Raw genomic sequence first — 15,556 nt, forward strand, 5'->3', positions numbered from 1 at the left:
CTGTTGGTGTCGTAATGGAGAGAAAGTGCTGAATGTGGGGCAGGGTTTCGGACAGCGAGGGGCAGCAAGCTCCACGCTAAAAATTACGCCGATAGGCATGCGCCGACTCAAACAAGGAAGGTGTAGCCGAGTGAACAATCTCGCCGAGCATGCGAGAGAGGGCGACATCTTGGAAGATCAGATATGTAATGCAGGAGAAGGACGAATTCTTCGAGTGTTGTGTATATTTTAGACAAGATCTTGCTCTCGAACGAGGCTCACGACATGTCAGGCCACCGCTACCTCAGTCGAAATATAATTAGCCTGTCGAGAACAGCAGTACAAGAATGTCAAGAATCAAGAGTGTTCGCATAACTCCATGTCATAATGATAAAGTAAAACAAAACTTCCTAAGCTAGAGGTTGAGCATTGAAACTTAACCCATCTTCCATCCAACGACTCAGAGTCTTGGTGTTTGAGGAAGATAAGCCATGCATCAAGCCCAACAATAGCCTGACGAGCAGGCAATCAGGACAAACCCAAGCAATAGTGCAATAATTTCAGTCTGTAAAGCAAAAAATTCCCCTTCTAAGTAAGTTCCCCTTGATCTTCGACCGACGTCAAGAACAAGTTCTGACTCGCAAGCGAAAGCATTGTAGGAACACACATCCAGCATTCAGAAGGATACGTGCGCTCATTCAGTCGGAGAGCATTCTCGGAAGCCTTCCAACGAGCTCCTCAGCTCGGGCATGACAGTCTTGTAGTACACAGAACGGGTAGTCTGGCGAACGGCATGTCTGATGACAATAACCACTGATGAGAAGACAGCATTGAGCAGCCTGCTACGGCTGCGTTGGGGTCAGATCAACCGCCTTGGCCGTTTGGAGGGGTGCGCCCCCAAGAGCTCTCAGCACCATCACGGTACGAGCTGAACAGGAGCGGACTCGCCATGCTTGCACTATTTGCGTATGCGTATTGGTGGTGGTTGTTGAAATCACTGCCATATGCCGACCCCCAGTTTGAGGGGCTGCCGACCTGAGTTCCCCAAGCAGCACCACTACCAATGCCGCTAGGAGCCCGAGTAGCGATAGGAGTGCCAGTCTCGACGCTCAGGAGCGAATTTGCCGAGTCACCTCGCACATGGCCAGACAACCTGGGTTTCATACTATTCATGGGAGATCTTCGGAGATCATTACCCAGACCGTTGGTGTTCAGCATGGAGGGAGATGCTGGACCAGGCGTACGATTCCAAATAGAATTCGAGTTCCACTGACCATCAGGCACAGAGGGCAAGTTCGGTGGCTGGCGGATAGAAGAAGTAGAACCGGACCTTCCCATTGGCGTGGAGAGCATCGTGGGCATGGGAGCGGGAGACAAGGGCTTGTAGTTCCTAACCGAGTTGACCAAGTCGTTGATCGACAATGCCGCAGGCACAAATGTGTTATCGTTGACAACGGCCGTGTCATCGAATGTCTGCTCTGGTGGTGTAGGCGGAATATTTTCGTCTTCTTCAACTAAAGGGTCCAGTCCAGTCTCGTCACCTACCAGATCGTCCACCATGTTGCGCATCGCGTTATCCTTAGCAAGCGTAGTGGATGCAGACTCCGAAGCTGCCGCAACAGAGTGTGACTTCTGGTCATCTGGAATAGGCGCATGCGTATGCTCAAATAAAGGCAGATCGGTTGTTTGGACCGGCAGAACGGGAGATCCGTCAGGTCGGTTCGTGGGACTCGCCAAAAGCTCCGATGGTAGACCTGCTTCTCGGTAGATGAATCGTGAGCCTGCCAAGTCCAAGTCCAGCGGAGCATCATCATTCTGCGTGAGGAGCAAACCGTCGATGAGCAGATCCTTGACTCGCATGAGCATCTCGACGTTCGGGTGGTTGCGCTCTAACTCAGTCCATTTCTGCTTCATGACATCTCCGTCATACCAGAGCTTCATAGTGTCTGGGTGGATCAACGGCTCGAAGCCAATCGTGTCCGTGTCTTCCTCGAGCATGTAGTTCTCTTGCGGAAGCTGATCGACAGGGAAGCTCGAGGCCAAAAGCGAAAGCGTCGCAGCATAGGCTTTCCAGAGCTCCTGGACATCTACTGTGTTCAATGTATCCGCGATATTGGCGTTGAGTACCTTCCAGTAGCGCGTAAACCAGGTGCTGTACAGGCGAAGACCTGGGAGGATGCGGCGTGCTACAGCTGTGATCTTGTCGGACAAGTGGGCGGCGCGATCGCCGTTCTGATGCTTCACGTCATTGCCTTCGGACAGGCGATCCAGTTCAGGTTGTAGAACCTGCAAAAGGATAAAGAATGTCTTGACATTCAGACGAAGGTAATAGAAATATGTGCGCATGATGTTCGGGGGTGGATTCTCGCCTATAGGAATTAGCATAGTCAGTTTGTGAAGATTGAGGAGCTTACTCTGCAACTGCACCGTCGCAAAATATTCCGCGGACATGTTTATGAGGATGATCTTGGTCAGAATGGAGTCCAATGGGCGCTCTTTAAGCTCGATAGCCAAATGGCTGAGCACTTCGCCCTCTAGCTCATCGTGAGCAGCGAACTCCTCGCCCTTGTAGAGCTTGCTATGCAGTCTGATGAACCAAGCAATTAAAGCCCGACCGGTATTACCGTCGGCTGATTTGTGATTGTTGATGAGCTGCCCATTATCCCATGCGGTAATGACGCGCTTGAACTCAGTTGCCAGATTTGCCTTGGCCGACGGGTACGGTTCCTTGCTTGCTAGCGAGCGATAGAGGTGATATACACAGCGGAAGTGGTCGCCGTCCTCGCGCGCGATTACTGCGAGTTGGTTTGGCGCATGCCCAGAATCTGGATATATCTCTGCGGCGAGATCGTAGTAGCCTTTAGCCGGGCCCCAGTTGCGCTCCTTGTTCTTCTCAACGAGTTCGGTTTCGCGGTAGCGGGAGAGATCGCCGAGTTGGATGAGCGTTTGGTGGCAAGAGATGAGGACCGGTGTCTTGAGTTTCGCGGGTATGCGCTGACGCGGTGATGACTTGGAGGCTGCTCTACTGTCAGTGGCATCGCGTGGAGCGAGCCGGACGTGCTTACTATCATCCTTCCATTTTTGGGCGATTTTGCGCAGTTCTGGAATGCCGTCGAATTGAGTGTCAAGGTTCAGTATGTACTGGCGGTAGAAGCGCTGGCTGGCTTTGATGAACTGGAGATACGTCTTCTGGAACTTTCGGATCTCGACAACATGGTCCTTGGAGCGCTTGAGCTGGCCAGATATTAGCGTTGTCTCTTGCCCTTGTTGTCCCGATGACGCACGAGTTTATGTTCCTGCCTGAATTTGGTGTTGACCTTCAGGTGCGCATTCCACAGCGTCGTCTGGAGTTCGCGGGCGGATGCGTACTCGAAGTTGGAGAAGATGAGGGCCTCGCAGGCGGCGCGGTACCTGTCGAGCGTTAGTCGTCGCCTGCTGGAAGCGGCAATAGTGCCCTACTCTTGCAGTACCGCAGCTAACTCGGCGCACGAAGAACCGCCATCAGCGCGCTTATAAAGCTCCCTCTCAATCGCCTTGGCCCGCCTACACTCTATTAGCACTCGGCGGGCATGGTCGTGATGACGCCAGGACACACCTGTCAAGTTGTTCAGTGTTCGCGGCCATGCCTTCGGTGTGCAGGAGCCGGCGACGTTCCTATGTGACCCCACGGTCGGCGGGCAGGTCAGACGAAGGCACGGAGCAGGCGGCGGACGTTGTGGCTGGCGTGCTCCATTTATGGTGAAGTTGTATGCCCTGCGTGTAGGACAATCAGCGATCGGAAGGGTCTCGGAGGCAAACAGCGCCCAAGACGCGGATGTATGGCGTCAGAGTGGGAGGCGATGGCCGTCGTGTGAGGTGAGAGAAAGTAAGGTTGGTTGATGAGTCGCGAACTAGCGGGCAGCAGTCTCGGAGCTAAGGTACCACGGCTCAACCTATCTGAGTACCAAATCTCCCTCCTCCACCACACGGCCAACACCAAGGTGAAACAGCCCTGCGAGACAGCACTCTCGCCGGTAAAAGGTACTGCCCCTCTCATCTACGCCTTGTCACACTCATAATCAACCCCAATCAACATATAATGGGGATCAAGCGCTCACACCGCGATTCCTCGTCATCAGACAGCACACCCTACTCGCGTGAGACGTCTGTCGACATCAAGATTGTCCACTTAGATACCGAATCTGCCATCTCTGACGAACCAACCATCATGAAGTGCTCACTGCCTCCACACGAGCCGCTGGCTTTCGCGTCTATTGAGGATCACGATGTGCACTATCAGCAGGTCCACATGAACCGATGCAGCGAATGCCACAAGAACTTTCCAGATCAGCATTATCTCCATCTGCACATCGCAGAGTACCACGATCCCATCAATGCTGCTAAACGAGATCAAGGAGAGAAAACGGTAGGTCATTTCCGCACATAGCTTGTCACGTGTTCGCTCCTTTCCCTTATCGAGGGGCATCTTCCTCCCGACGCCTTCACCTGTCCATTGGAGCGAGATTGATGAGGTATGCGGGGTTATAGTACTGTCGTTTGAATGTTGTAGCTGATAACCTACAGTATGCCTGTCTTCTACCGGAGTGCGATCGCATGTGCAGCACGCCACAAAAGCGCCGCCTGCACTGTATAGACAAACACCAATTTCCCCGCGAGTTCGACTTCATTGTTGTGAAGGATGGTATAGACCGCAGAAGTAGCATGTTAATACCCTCTCATCGACGCAGAAGCTCTACCATGAGCTCAGCGAGCAACGCTACTGGACGGCGGAGAGGTGAGTCGAATGCAAGCATAGTAGGCGATACCATGGATACGGAACAGGACGAGGGAGATACTCGTCGGTATCCCACCAAGCTTCATGGGCGTGGAGGATTTGGTGGTCGCGGGCTCGGACGCGAAGAGGCAGCAACAGTTACTGCCACGAAGCCGGCTACTGCTGTCCAGTCAGCCGACCCCATGGACAGTCTAACTTCCAGCATGTCTTCACTCAAATTCATCCCTCACAGTGTTCGGGTAGCGCGTGGACGGGGCAGGGGAATAGGCGCTTGAAATGCCTGGTCTCCAAGCAAAGAAAATGAGTTAGACAACCACCGATGGCTTTGCGTTGACACTCTCATGATGTTCGTCTCTGTTGTCGTTGAGTTATCCTGCCCTGTACTGTTCCTTCTTTATCTGTCAGCCGTCACATGGTTAGGGTCGCAAGATGTCACAATAATATTCGACTTGGCGCCGTCCCAGCCAACACCACTCACCTCTCTTGACAACCCGGTATCGTTATTGACTACGGTGGCAAGGTGTGTATAGCGGTCGATATATGTTCAAGTTGATAGCTGATGAGAAACCTGGCCCTGGCTCCTTCCTGGGGAGTGCGCTCACCAACGAGGCGATGATACGTATTGTCTGGCTGTACTACGCGCTTCTAATTGTCCTATATCCTTTCGATCGTCTGGAGCTACTCCGGCTGGTGGGAGTGGAATGCGGATTTGTTTGTTGCCATGTGTTCTCGATACGCATGCTCCTCACTCCGTCACAACAATCGCCCGACGGCCCCCTGCGCGCAGTCGCTATAAGCGTACGAACACCATACAGACTCATAGCTGCTATGAAGCCATCAACTGTTGCTCGCTGCGCGGTCGCAAACGAATATTTGCGCCGAAGGAAACAGCCTTGCTGTGATGCGACCAATCGCGGTCGCCCCAACCACCACGTCAAGCTTTTGAGTGTCACGTTTGAGGACGTGTCGCATGACGGATCACGAAAGGAGCAAAGGTTGATGGAGAGTTCACAGCCACTCAGGTCACCGACAGTGAGAGAGCACTGTTGCACAGAGACAGGTGTGATGAGGATTGTCGCTTTGGACAGGACCAGTGAAGCAACAAGTAGGTTATAATCACGTACAAATTTGGCAAAATTCTTGGGACGAAAGCTAACATAGAGCCACGATAGTGCATTCACGCAAATCTAGCGTTTGGGTGCCAACCACAAAGCGCCAACGTACCAGCAGCGCTGTTTTGCTGGCTTTACAACCCAAGACGGATAGAAACGCCCCGACCGCGCCAACAGTCGCGGACGTAGATGATCAGGATATCTATCTCGAAGAACCAATTTCGAATGAATGCAGTACTGCAACACAAGCGTCGCAAGACATGGCCAAACAAGAATACCCGATCTTGACCACTTTTCGCTTCCCTCCCTCTGGAGATGACTGTACATCCAAAATCAGTGTTCGGTCAACGCACTCTGAGGTACCAAGTGATACAGCATCGCCAACCTCGGATGCGACCCTCTTTGAAGATGCGCCCCTATGTCCAGTCAGCCCGTCAGGCTGCGGTGAAGACTTTCCGGATTGCACAGATCACAACGACATCCTAGGGAAGAGATTGTCAGCCAAGTGCGCCAATCAAGTCAAAGATTACGAACCGACTCCAATGTCGAGGAGGTATGTCCGACACTGCCGGCACATCTCGTCTAGTTCGGCCGTTGACGTTGCCGAAACACTTCCAACTTCCTTGCGGTCGAGAGCAAAGACGAATGATGGCCTGTTTTTGTTCAGGGCAAATCCCTTTAAAGAGCCCACAGCCAATGTTCACAGGGGCAGACACCGTCAAAGAATTTCTCTGAATCTCCCAGTGAACTCGCATGCTGGTCAGCGCAGCGGAACCCAGCAATCTAGACAGCCTGATACTGAGGATTTGACCCAGCCGTTGGTTGGCGACGAGGCCGCGTATCCTGCTACCAAATCGGATACATGGCCCGCAGAAGAACGGGATCTGGAGTACAAGCACCGACATACCTTTATAGGAACCGCCTCGCTAGACGACTTCATAGAAATTCTAGAAATCTCAAAAACACACACCACTACCAAAGGCGCGGTCGCTCGAGCATTCGTACAGCTAGCTTCAGCCGAGCAGCTTTACGCTCGACAATGCTCTACTAGGAACAATGGATGGGAGCTTATCACACCAACATCACTGACCGTCATGGACGTTACTAGCGTCGATTATATCGTACAGTTGCGAGTCAAGCTGGGTTCCATCACTCTGAGGCAGTTTCTAGATTTGATACCTTTCGATGAAGATGATGAGGCAGCGGCGGTGCATGTCGTTGAAGCCTTCTCAATTGCTAGCCACATGGACACGACGGCGGCTATAGGAACAATTAGCAAGGCGAAAGCTTTCAGGAGTTGGTTAGTCGAGCAGATGAAGGTCGACGCAGGTCATTGAAGGCTAGCGAGATGTTGGAGGGTAAAGTACTCAATCGGTTTTCGAGTGTATGTCTGCTGTTTTGTATCGACCAGACAAAGCATGGTTGAAGGTGAGCGCGCTATTCCCTACTATACCTAACTACCCTTCTAGCCTCAATAACCCAATCTCACTAATGTATGTACCTATATGCACCCCAGTCTTCTTTACCATTTAAGGCAGTGTAGTCAAAACGGTGACGTACATGTGATGACCAAGACTTCCCTACCCTAGGCCAACACCGAGAATGGGGTTGGCTCAGACGCAGAGCTACCAAAAGACCACAACACGCTTTGTCCGCCTATCCCGAAAAGCCAAGGCAGGAATCAGATCGCTTTCCTGAGCCAAATGTGCAGTGTGTGACTATGAGGACTTCGGAGATAATCAGGCAGTTGAGATTTCTACGTCCACAGCAAGATGCAGCACGTTGATTCCATCGACGGTTCTGTTACACGTGGTTGTTGTTACGCACAAAAAAGGCAAAGTTTCTGTCTTTGTGGTTTGATTTTGGCTATTTTTGGGATTTTGCTGACGATAGTTCGTTAGCACGTACACACAGGTGCACACAATAAGTAGGGTTTGGCGATGCAGGAAAAGTAATAGAACTGTGAAACACCAACGTCCTGACTCCCCAAAGCATACCTAGGTATGTTAGACAATATGAGATTTGACAATCCCAGGAACCCTCCCCCGCACTCACAATGCCGCCTATCCAGGTGGGCACTCTAGATCGTGCACGTGCATTGCTCTGACCATCAACTGCTAACGTCGCAAACTTGCTGCATCCGAAAGAATCACTTCTCATCTTCTCTGCTGGCGCGACTGTCTCGGATACCCGGCTGCACCACAACCCTAGCACGCGTCGCACCCGATCATCCGGCCCGCGCGATCCCAATGACGTGTAGCGAAGCGCATTTGATCTTCCCCGCATCATCCACGATGCAGGAACAAATGCGATTTCCTTGATCGCAGTGCAGTCGCCCGGACGTGGCGGAACGACGTGTCGGCGTTATGAGTAGCTAAGCTCCTCGGCGCCCAAGACATTTCCAAGCAACGCCAATGTCATCTCCAAACTTGGCGACTTGCATTACGCACACCACCCCCTTTGTACAATGTCAAACGGAAACCGCGCGCAATTATGATAGGAGATGGTATCCAGGGCCCGAATAGATCGCCAAGCCTTTCTGGGTTTCGTAGTCATTTAAACGATCCAACCCTAGCCTCGTACCAACGCGGAAGGATGACTTCCAAGCATTGCACTGTCGCCCAGCTACTGCTGCGGCTCAGCGCCGTTACTTGGCTGAAGGCGGAAGGGGTTTCATAACATCACGACTCGCAGCCCCAGAATGCTGCTGTCCTGGCCTTCTCACTCTCCTTCACTATCATCCTACCAACCTCAGGCTCCACTACATCGCTCGCTGTGTAGTGCCTCAGGCACCTTCGTTTTCATACGCATGCCGAGTTCCGAACACCTTACTTTCTAGTGATACCCCGGAGATCCCGCAATGAGACCTTCGAACCTTGTTTTTGCGGCGGTTGGCCTGCTGTCGCCGATTGCCACATCCGCGCTGGAGCTCAATGTTGACGATCCAGGTGGGCACACTGCGACTGTTTTCAAACTCCACTAACGTAGCCAGCCTCTATTAGAGAAGCTACCAAAGTTGTGGCGGCAGGTCTAAGAGAATGGTACACTGGTGACCGGCCGGGCGATGTACCCGGAAACTTGCCAGATCCCTACTACTGGTGGCTATGCGGAGCCATGTTTAATTCCTTCATCGACTACTGGTACTATACCGGCGATGACACATATAATGCTATTACACGGCAAGCAATGGTGCATCAGATTGGAAACCCGAAAGCCTTCATGCCGGACAACCAAACCAGTACACTGGGAAATGACGATCAAGCTTTCTGGGGGATGACTGCCATGTCCGCAGCGGAGACTAAGCTTCCGGACGTCGAGGGAGAGATGTCGTGGTTGTCACTCGCCATCGCAGTATTCAACACGCAGGCACCGCGTTGGAATACCCAGACCTGTGGTGGTGGACTCAACTGGCAAATTTTCCGATTCAACAATGGATTCGACTACAAAAACACTATCTCAAATGGAGCGTTTTTTAACATTGCAGCAAGATTAGCAAAGTACACAGGCAACGCGACATATGTCGAGTGGGCGGAGCGAGCATGGGACTGGCAATACTCTGTCGGTCTCATTAGCCCGGATTACCACTTCTTCGGTAAGAACGCCAGCCTAAAAACCTCAGGTGATGCATATACTGACTTGACATCTCCTTGTTACAGACGGAACCAGCGAGAGGCAGAACTGCACAGAAAAGAACCATATCCAATGGACCTACAACGCTGGAATCCACATGTCTGGCGTTGCAGCGTTGTGGAACATGTCAGAAACGAACGGTGATGCGGTAAGGCTCATTCGACATCCGCAAGTAAACAAGCATATCTAACGTGACATAGGAAGCAGCGGGCAGGTGGCGAGAGCGCCTGGGTGGCATCATTAATGGAACAGACATCTTCTTCAACGCCGAAGGCGCCCCAGGTGTCATGATCGAGATGGCTTGCGAGCGCAACGGACTATGCGACCACGACCAACGCTCATTCAAGGCCTACCTCAGCCGATGGATGGGCTACACGATGCTGAGCGCTCCCTGGACCCGCGACAGGATCATGCCAAAACTCCGCACCTCCGCCGCAGCCGCCGCTCAACAATGCAGTGCCGGAAAAGGTGGATGCGGCCTCAGGTGGTGGCGAGGCGGTGTGAATGATGGAGAAGTGGGCGTTGGAGAGCAAATGTCTGCATTGGAAGTCATGCAGAACTTGCTTGTTGATCAAGTCTCTGGGCCCGTGGGACTCGATACTGGTGGAATCAGTGAGAATGACCCTACCGCGGGTAGTGACGGGGGAAATGTGCGGATTGAGCATGACGCCATCACGACGGGGGATAAAGCTGGTGCGGCAATTCTTACTATAGTAGTATTTGCTGTGTTTTTGGGTGGAGGTGGTTGGCTTATTATGAGCGAGTAGGTTCGTTTCCAATCCAAAACAAGTTTTCAGTTCATCGTATTGCCTGAATTTGCGAGACAGATGCAAGAATCATACGGAGAGTTCTATCATCGAGTTGTAGCAGTACAGCTGTACATTATACGATGTACATTAGCAATACGAGGGTCACGCATTCAAGGCAGGTTTCTCCAACTAGTGTTGCAACGCCAAAGTGTGTTGCAATTCCTTTGATTCGCAGCACTACACGCGTGTAAGTTCTGATATGCATGCATTTGTAATGCTCCGATTGACATCTGTATACGCTGCGGCCTATGAGAGGGCGTGCCATGACATAAGTGTGCAGATCATACCCCACAAGAGGTCAAATGGTGATTGCCTATCCTAGACTTAGCGCAGTGTACTGTACGTAACCCAGCAGGCATTTGTAAGCTCACCGATTGCAGCTTCAACTTCACGACAAGATATAAGTCTACTGTTATAGCTGTCACCTACAGAAAATCACCGGATACCTCCCTGAAGCCTACAATCACGATTCTTGCCAGCGCCGAAGAGATGACAGAAATGACGTCAACCAAATCCTTCAGCTCCACGCCAGCAGGTGCGCAACAGCAACCCACACCCTTCGACTTGCACGTCGAAGAACAGAAGCTGCAGGAATTCAAGACTCTGCTCAAACTGAGTCCAGTCGCAAAAGACACGTACGAGAACAAGCAAGATGAGGGAAGCCATGGCAAGTTTGGAGTCAGCCGGCAGTGGATCGTTGATACAAAGAAGGAATGGGTTGAGAAGTTCGATTGGTATGTATACTCTCGCAACGATCCGAAAGATGTTGTTGTAATGTGATGATATAGGCGCAAGGAAGAGGACCGGATCAACTCTTTCCCCAACTTCAAGACTACGATCAAGGACGATGACAGCGGCAGCTACGACGTCCATTTTGTGGCATTGTTCTCGAACAAATCAGATGCTATCCCTATAGCGTTCTTTCATGGCTGGCCAGGTTCATTTCTGGAGTTTCTGCCTCTTATGGATCTCTTGCGCAAGAAGTACACGCCAGATACTCTCCCTTACCACATCATTGCGCCGTCTCTCCCTGGCTTTGGCTTGTCATCTGACCCTCCTTTACAAAAAGATTGGAAAGTTGCGGACACTTCCCGCATCATGCACAAGCTTCTTCTTTCCCTTGGATTTGGGCCATCAGGATACCTCGTCCAGGGCGGTGATATTGGCAGTCTCATTTCGCGAGAGATAGCAGCCACGTACGTCGAATGCAAAGGCATGCATCTCAACTTCATGCACAGCAGGAACATTCAATCTTATTCTTCGCCGGAAGACAATATTAGTGAAGCGGAGAAGAAAGGTATCCAGAGGATGACCGAGTTTATGGAAGTCGGCCGGGCCTATGCAATCGAACATGGCACCAAACCTTCCACCATCGGTCTTGTACTTTCCAGTTCGCCCATTGCACAATTAGCCTGGATTGGCGAGAAGTTCCTTGCGTGGTCTGATCCTTCCACTACACCTTCACTCAATACCATTTTGTCTGATATCACCCTCTACTGGCTTACTGGTTGCTACCCTACGTCAATATACACATACAGAGAGGCTAAGGAAACAAAATATGTGGACAAGCCGACGGGGTACAGCTGGTTCCCTTTTGAACTGGCGCCTATCCCCAAGGCTTGGGCAGAGAAGACGGCAAAGATTGCCTTTTTCAGGGCGCACGAGAGTGGTGGGCACTTCGCGGCGTTGGAGAGGCCTGAGACGCTTTGGGCGGATGTCGAGGAGTGGGTCAAGGCTGCTTGGAGATGAAGTGGTTAAGGCGGTGAGGTCAACAATTTCCATCACAAGTTTAGAATGATGATGTGCACATGGTTCAACATCTTCAGCCTGAAAATCATGTCGAGAAGTGAGTGAATGGACGATAAGCCTATAATTGTTGTCGATTGTGTTGCTCAGTTATGGCCGCCGTTGTAGAAGCTCGACTAAGTTTCCAACGCAGTAGAAATCGCACCTAGTTGTTAGCCTTTACGTTCACATGTCGTCCGTCAGGAGTCCAGACTTTGACCATGATGTTGATCAGGCAGGCAAGTTTGGGACCGATGAAGGATTTATCGATACAGCCGCATAGGGTTAGCGTACGTGGCTGTGTCTGGCTGCGTCACTCCGTATGACGCATCTTGTACCAATAACACATCCCTACCTGCAACAATGCTGCACGTCTAACCCCGTCGTCGTAAGGTGAAACGTGCCATTGCGGAGCAAGGCCAGCATGCTACGGTAATAACTCGCAACACCTGTACTTTTACCTTTGCCCATCGCTGCCCGTCAAACGTCCTTTCTCACATTCTTTCTTTTACTCTGCCGGATCTCCTCGCGTCACTCGCTTTGCCGGAGACCGGCTAGCACGGCTTCAACAACAATAATCATCGCGATGGCCCCTTTCCAACTCGGAGAGTTAGGCACAATATGTAATTATGCCAAAGTTAAATACGAAGAAAGAGTCGATACGAAGAGGCGCCGCAGCAACCATAGACGCTCAAACAGCGACCCAACAATGATAAGCTCCACTAGTACCCTTAAACGCAAACCCCAGACCTACGGCAAATTACACAAACCACCGAAAGTAGAATCCCTACATGAACGACAAGAACGGCCTCGCAACAGATTGCAGAAACGCAGACCGGCAAGCGTTGTGGGTGCAATTACGCCGCCGCTTAATTTCTTCGCATTGGAATACGTCCCTTATCCGTATAACACACAACCAAGCCAGTTCCTTGGCGTGTATTCCAGTATCGATACCGTGACTGCCGCTGCGTTTCGACATGGCGCGTATTCATTCTCAAGAGAAGGGCTGCTGGATGGAAGCGAGTACCTGAGTCCAACGGGCCGCATTAAGATTGTTTCGCACACCATGCAGCGCACAGGTGTTACGGCCGTTGTACCGGAGGATAAGAGCCACAAGTTTGACAACGGGGTTATGAGGCTAGATATCCCGCATCCTGATAGTCAGCCTACGGCCCGCTTTGATAGTCAGCAGGATCTTAGCAACGAGGTTAGCAAGGAGGTGGTTTTTCTGGCGCTTCATGAGGGACCGCAAAGCGCTTTTTGCATTGGCATGTTCCCAAGTAAGACTTTGGCGTGGGGTGCTTGTCTTAAGGACAAAGCGTGGCTTGAGTGGTCGGATCCGTTGACTGAGGAAGAGAGGAGTGTTGAAGAGAATGACATGCCGCGAGTCTCGGCGAGACTTGTAGGGAGTGGACGGCATGCGTGGTTCGTGAGGGCTTTTGAGGTTGATGGGAGTTGAGGCGTGTAATGGAAGACGAAGCACTACTCGGACGAGCAAAATCCGCCACGATCATCTAACTTTTCGTCACTGGCGAACAAGCATATTGAAATCGTTCGTCGAAGACCGGACGTGAAACTTCCAAACCACCAGTATGGATGGAAGTATGCGACAGCCACATGCCAAACATCGCATACCCGAAGCCAAGAATACTGAAGAAGACGGTTTCACTTGGAATCCAGACGACATGACTACCGCTCGAATAAAACAACGCATGTTCTGAGTACGTCCGCAATCATTATTGTGCGTGGATAGGCACATCGTCATGGGAACACTGAACAAAGAGATCTGCAAAATACAATATATGAGAAGCAGGGTCATTGCGTTTGATGCGAAAACTCAGCAAGGATGTAGCAATTACTAGATGTCTTCATTGGTGTGGAACTGACTCTATGGTTTGGAACCACCATGACATGAAGTCATGCTTTGCAGATTCTCAGAACAAATCCTCTGTGGCGCAATTGGCTAGCGCGTCTGACTGTTACACCAGTGGCTATCAGGAGGTTGGAAGTTCGAGCCTTCCCGGAGGAGGATGCTTTTTGTTTTGTTTACTTCATCTTTTTTGCCGATTTTTGCGACTGATAAGTAGAGGGAAGCTGCTCTTCATGTATTCAGAAGTACTGTTTTGCCACGACTACGTTCTCGAAACAATCAAAGAAAATCGAAGATTTTTAGGATATAGTCATATCAACGGCTTCTTTCGTCTTCGCCCGCATGTTCTCTATGAACCTGCATTATGCTGTCCTTATTGGCTTAATTTTCCTGTTCTCCAGCTTCTGACATATGGATTAGCATACTCTATTTCGATACTCTACACCATCACTAGAAAGAAGCAGCAAGACCTCAACCATAAACAGAAGCCAACAACTTCGCAATTATGCCGGCACACGAACTACTCCACCTTGTTTTCATTCTTCGTGTACACAGCACATACAGCATCCTTCTCCACCTTTTTGTCGCACAAGGCGGGTGTGGCAGTGATTGTAAAAGTGTGAGGAGCATGGAGTTGATAAGAACAGCTATCAATTGATTCGTCGACACCTAAAATCAAATAGAGAATACATAGAAAGAAAGGCATAAACTCCGCGGAATCGATAAAGGGTAGATTTCGTTGGAAGAAGAGCCCAGATGCATGCTCAGCTTCCACTCATCTTCCAGAAATGGAGAGCGACAGCGCATACAGAGCTCATTTTCCTTTTTCTTAGACGAAGGGAAAAAAGGACTAGGAAATATAACTGCGTGCTGCTTTTCTTTCAAAACCAGGCAGACGCATTTACTCTTGTTGACATCTTCTAGAAAAACAAAGTAAAAAAGGTGTCTTCCTGAACCCTGCTGTGGATATGATCGTATACTACAACGTGCCCACAAATTACCAAAATGGCATCATTTAGGACAAGAAGAGAAGACCAAAATGTTGTTAACTGTGGTATGTTTTGGTCTAAAGAAGGACGAAGTCACATGGCCGATTTGGAAGCTTTCGAAACGAGAAAGCAGAATAAGAATGTCTTCTGTCACTTTCGCACTTGATGAGCTCATAATTGATGACACATTGATTCTGGTCTAGCAATGCTGACTTTAGATTAACAGCGCAATGGGAATTTACACATGATAAATGGTATATTCGGTTTTAGACAAGACGAAGACGCGACATTGTCGTAGCGTATGATACTTCCTTGAGTTGAAAGTAGAGAGTGGATACACATGCTAAGCTAAGGCTCTCTTCTGGTGAGTATTCGAGTGAAAAAGTGTTGTCTCTCACTCCTGTCGTTGAGGCGTTCATGTATGACTTCGCGCTGATAGCATCTCAATGTCAATGACGCCTAATGAACAACATAGCGAAAACACTAGCCATAGTACGTTCCTGTTTATGTTTCTATTCCCATCTGCTTGGCTACCACAGCAAGCATGCTTTACTTTATTGGTATTGGTATTTTGAGGATGACAGGATTTAGAAGTAGTCATAGGCGTG

General features: G+C 50.5%; 6 protein-coding genes and 1 non-coding gene across 7 annotated transcripts; 6 read left to right on the forward strand and 1 right to left on the reverse strand.

Annotated features, from left to right (window-relative positions):
- Positions 1–431: 431 nt before the first annotated feature.
- CC77DRAFT_1022075 (hypothetical protein) lies at positions 432–3,866 on the reverse strand. Its single transcript, XM_018525386.1, has 6 exons — positions 3,575–3,866; positions 3,439–3,522; positions 3,264–3,390; positions 3,045–3,213; positions 2,394–2,996; positions 432–2,348 (listed from the first exon to the last, which is right to left on the reverse strand). The coding sequence occupies exons 1-6, from the start codon at positions 3,601–3,603 to the stop codon at positions 844–846; spliced, it is 2,517 nt and encodes an 838-aa protein (XP_018383931.1). The 5' UTR covers positions 3,604–3,866; the 3' UTR covers positions 432–843.
- A 191-nt stretch (positions 3,867–4,057) lies between these two features.
- On the forward strand, positions 4,058–5,016 carry CC77DRAFT_910639 (hypothetical protein; the record flags this gene model as incomplete). Its single annotated transcript, XM_018533644.1, has 2 exons — positions 4,058–4,384; positions 4,543–5,016. Coding segments are annotated over 2 exons (801 nt in total), but the record flags the coding sequence as incomplete, so codon positions are not given.
- A 565-nt stretch (positions 5,017–5,581) lies between these two features.
- CC77DRAFT_940025 (hypothetical protein) lies at positions 5,582–7,202 on the forward strand (the record flags this gene model as incomplete). The annotated part of the gene is made up of 2 exons (XM_018534706.1): positions 5,582–5,858; positions 5,917–7,202. The coding sequence occupies 2 exons, from the start codon at positions 5,582–5,584 to the stop codon at positions 7,200–7,202; spliced, it is 1,563 nt and encodes a 520-aa protein (XP_018383933.1).
- Positions 7,203–8,853: 1,651 nt separating this feature from the next.
- CC77DRAFT_939783 (mannan endo-1,6-alpha-mannosidase) lies at positions 8,854–10,262 on the forward strand (the record flags this gene model as incomplete). The annotated part of the gene is made up of 3 exons (XM_018534693.1): positions 8,854–9,457; positions 9,522–9,635; positions 9,703–10,262. Coding segments are annotated over 3 exons (1,278 nt in total), but the record flags the coding sequence as incomplete, so codon positions are not given.
- Positions 10,263–10,601: 339 nt separating this feature from the next.
- CC77DRAFT_1022077 (alpha/beta-hydrolase) lies at positions 10,602–12,148 on the forward strand. Its single transcript, XM_018525387.1, has 2 exons — positions 10,602–11,038; positions 11,093–12,148. Exons 1-2 carry the CDS (start codon positions 10,803–10,805, stop codon positions 12,051–12,053), a joined length of 1,197 nt encoding a protein of 398 aa, XP_018383935.1. The 5' UTR covers positions 10,602–10,802; the 3' UTR covers positions 12,054–12,148.
- A 285-nt stretch (positions 12,149–12,433) lies between these two features.
- CC77DRAFT_198512 (hypothetical protein) lies at positions 12,434–13,732 on the forward strand. The gene has a single exon (XM_018530573.1). It carries the CDS (start codon positions 12,676–12,678, stop codon positions 13,546–13,548), a length of 873 nt encoding a protein of 290 aa, XP_018383936.1. The 5' UTR covers positions 12,434–12,675; the 3' UTR covers positions 13,549–13,732.
- Positions 13,733–14,033: 301 nt separating this feature from the next.
- Positions 14,034–14,118, forward strand: CC77DRAFT_t61. Its single transcript has one exon. It is a non-coding gene; the product is annotated as a tRNA-Asn (tRNA).
- Positions 14,119–15,556: the final 1,438 nt, after the last annotated feature.

The sequence above is a fragment of the Alternaria alternata genome (genome assembly GCF_001642055.1).
Source record: "Alternaria alternata strain SRC1lrK2f unplaced genomic scaffold CC77scaffold_15, whole genome shotgun sequence".
Lineage (NCBI taxonomy): Eukaryota > Fungi > Ascomycota > Dothideomycetes > Pleosporales > Pleosporaceae > Alternaria > Alternaria alternata.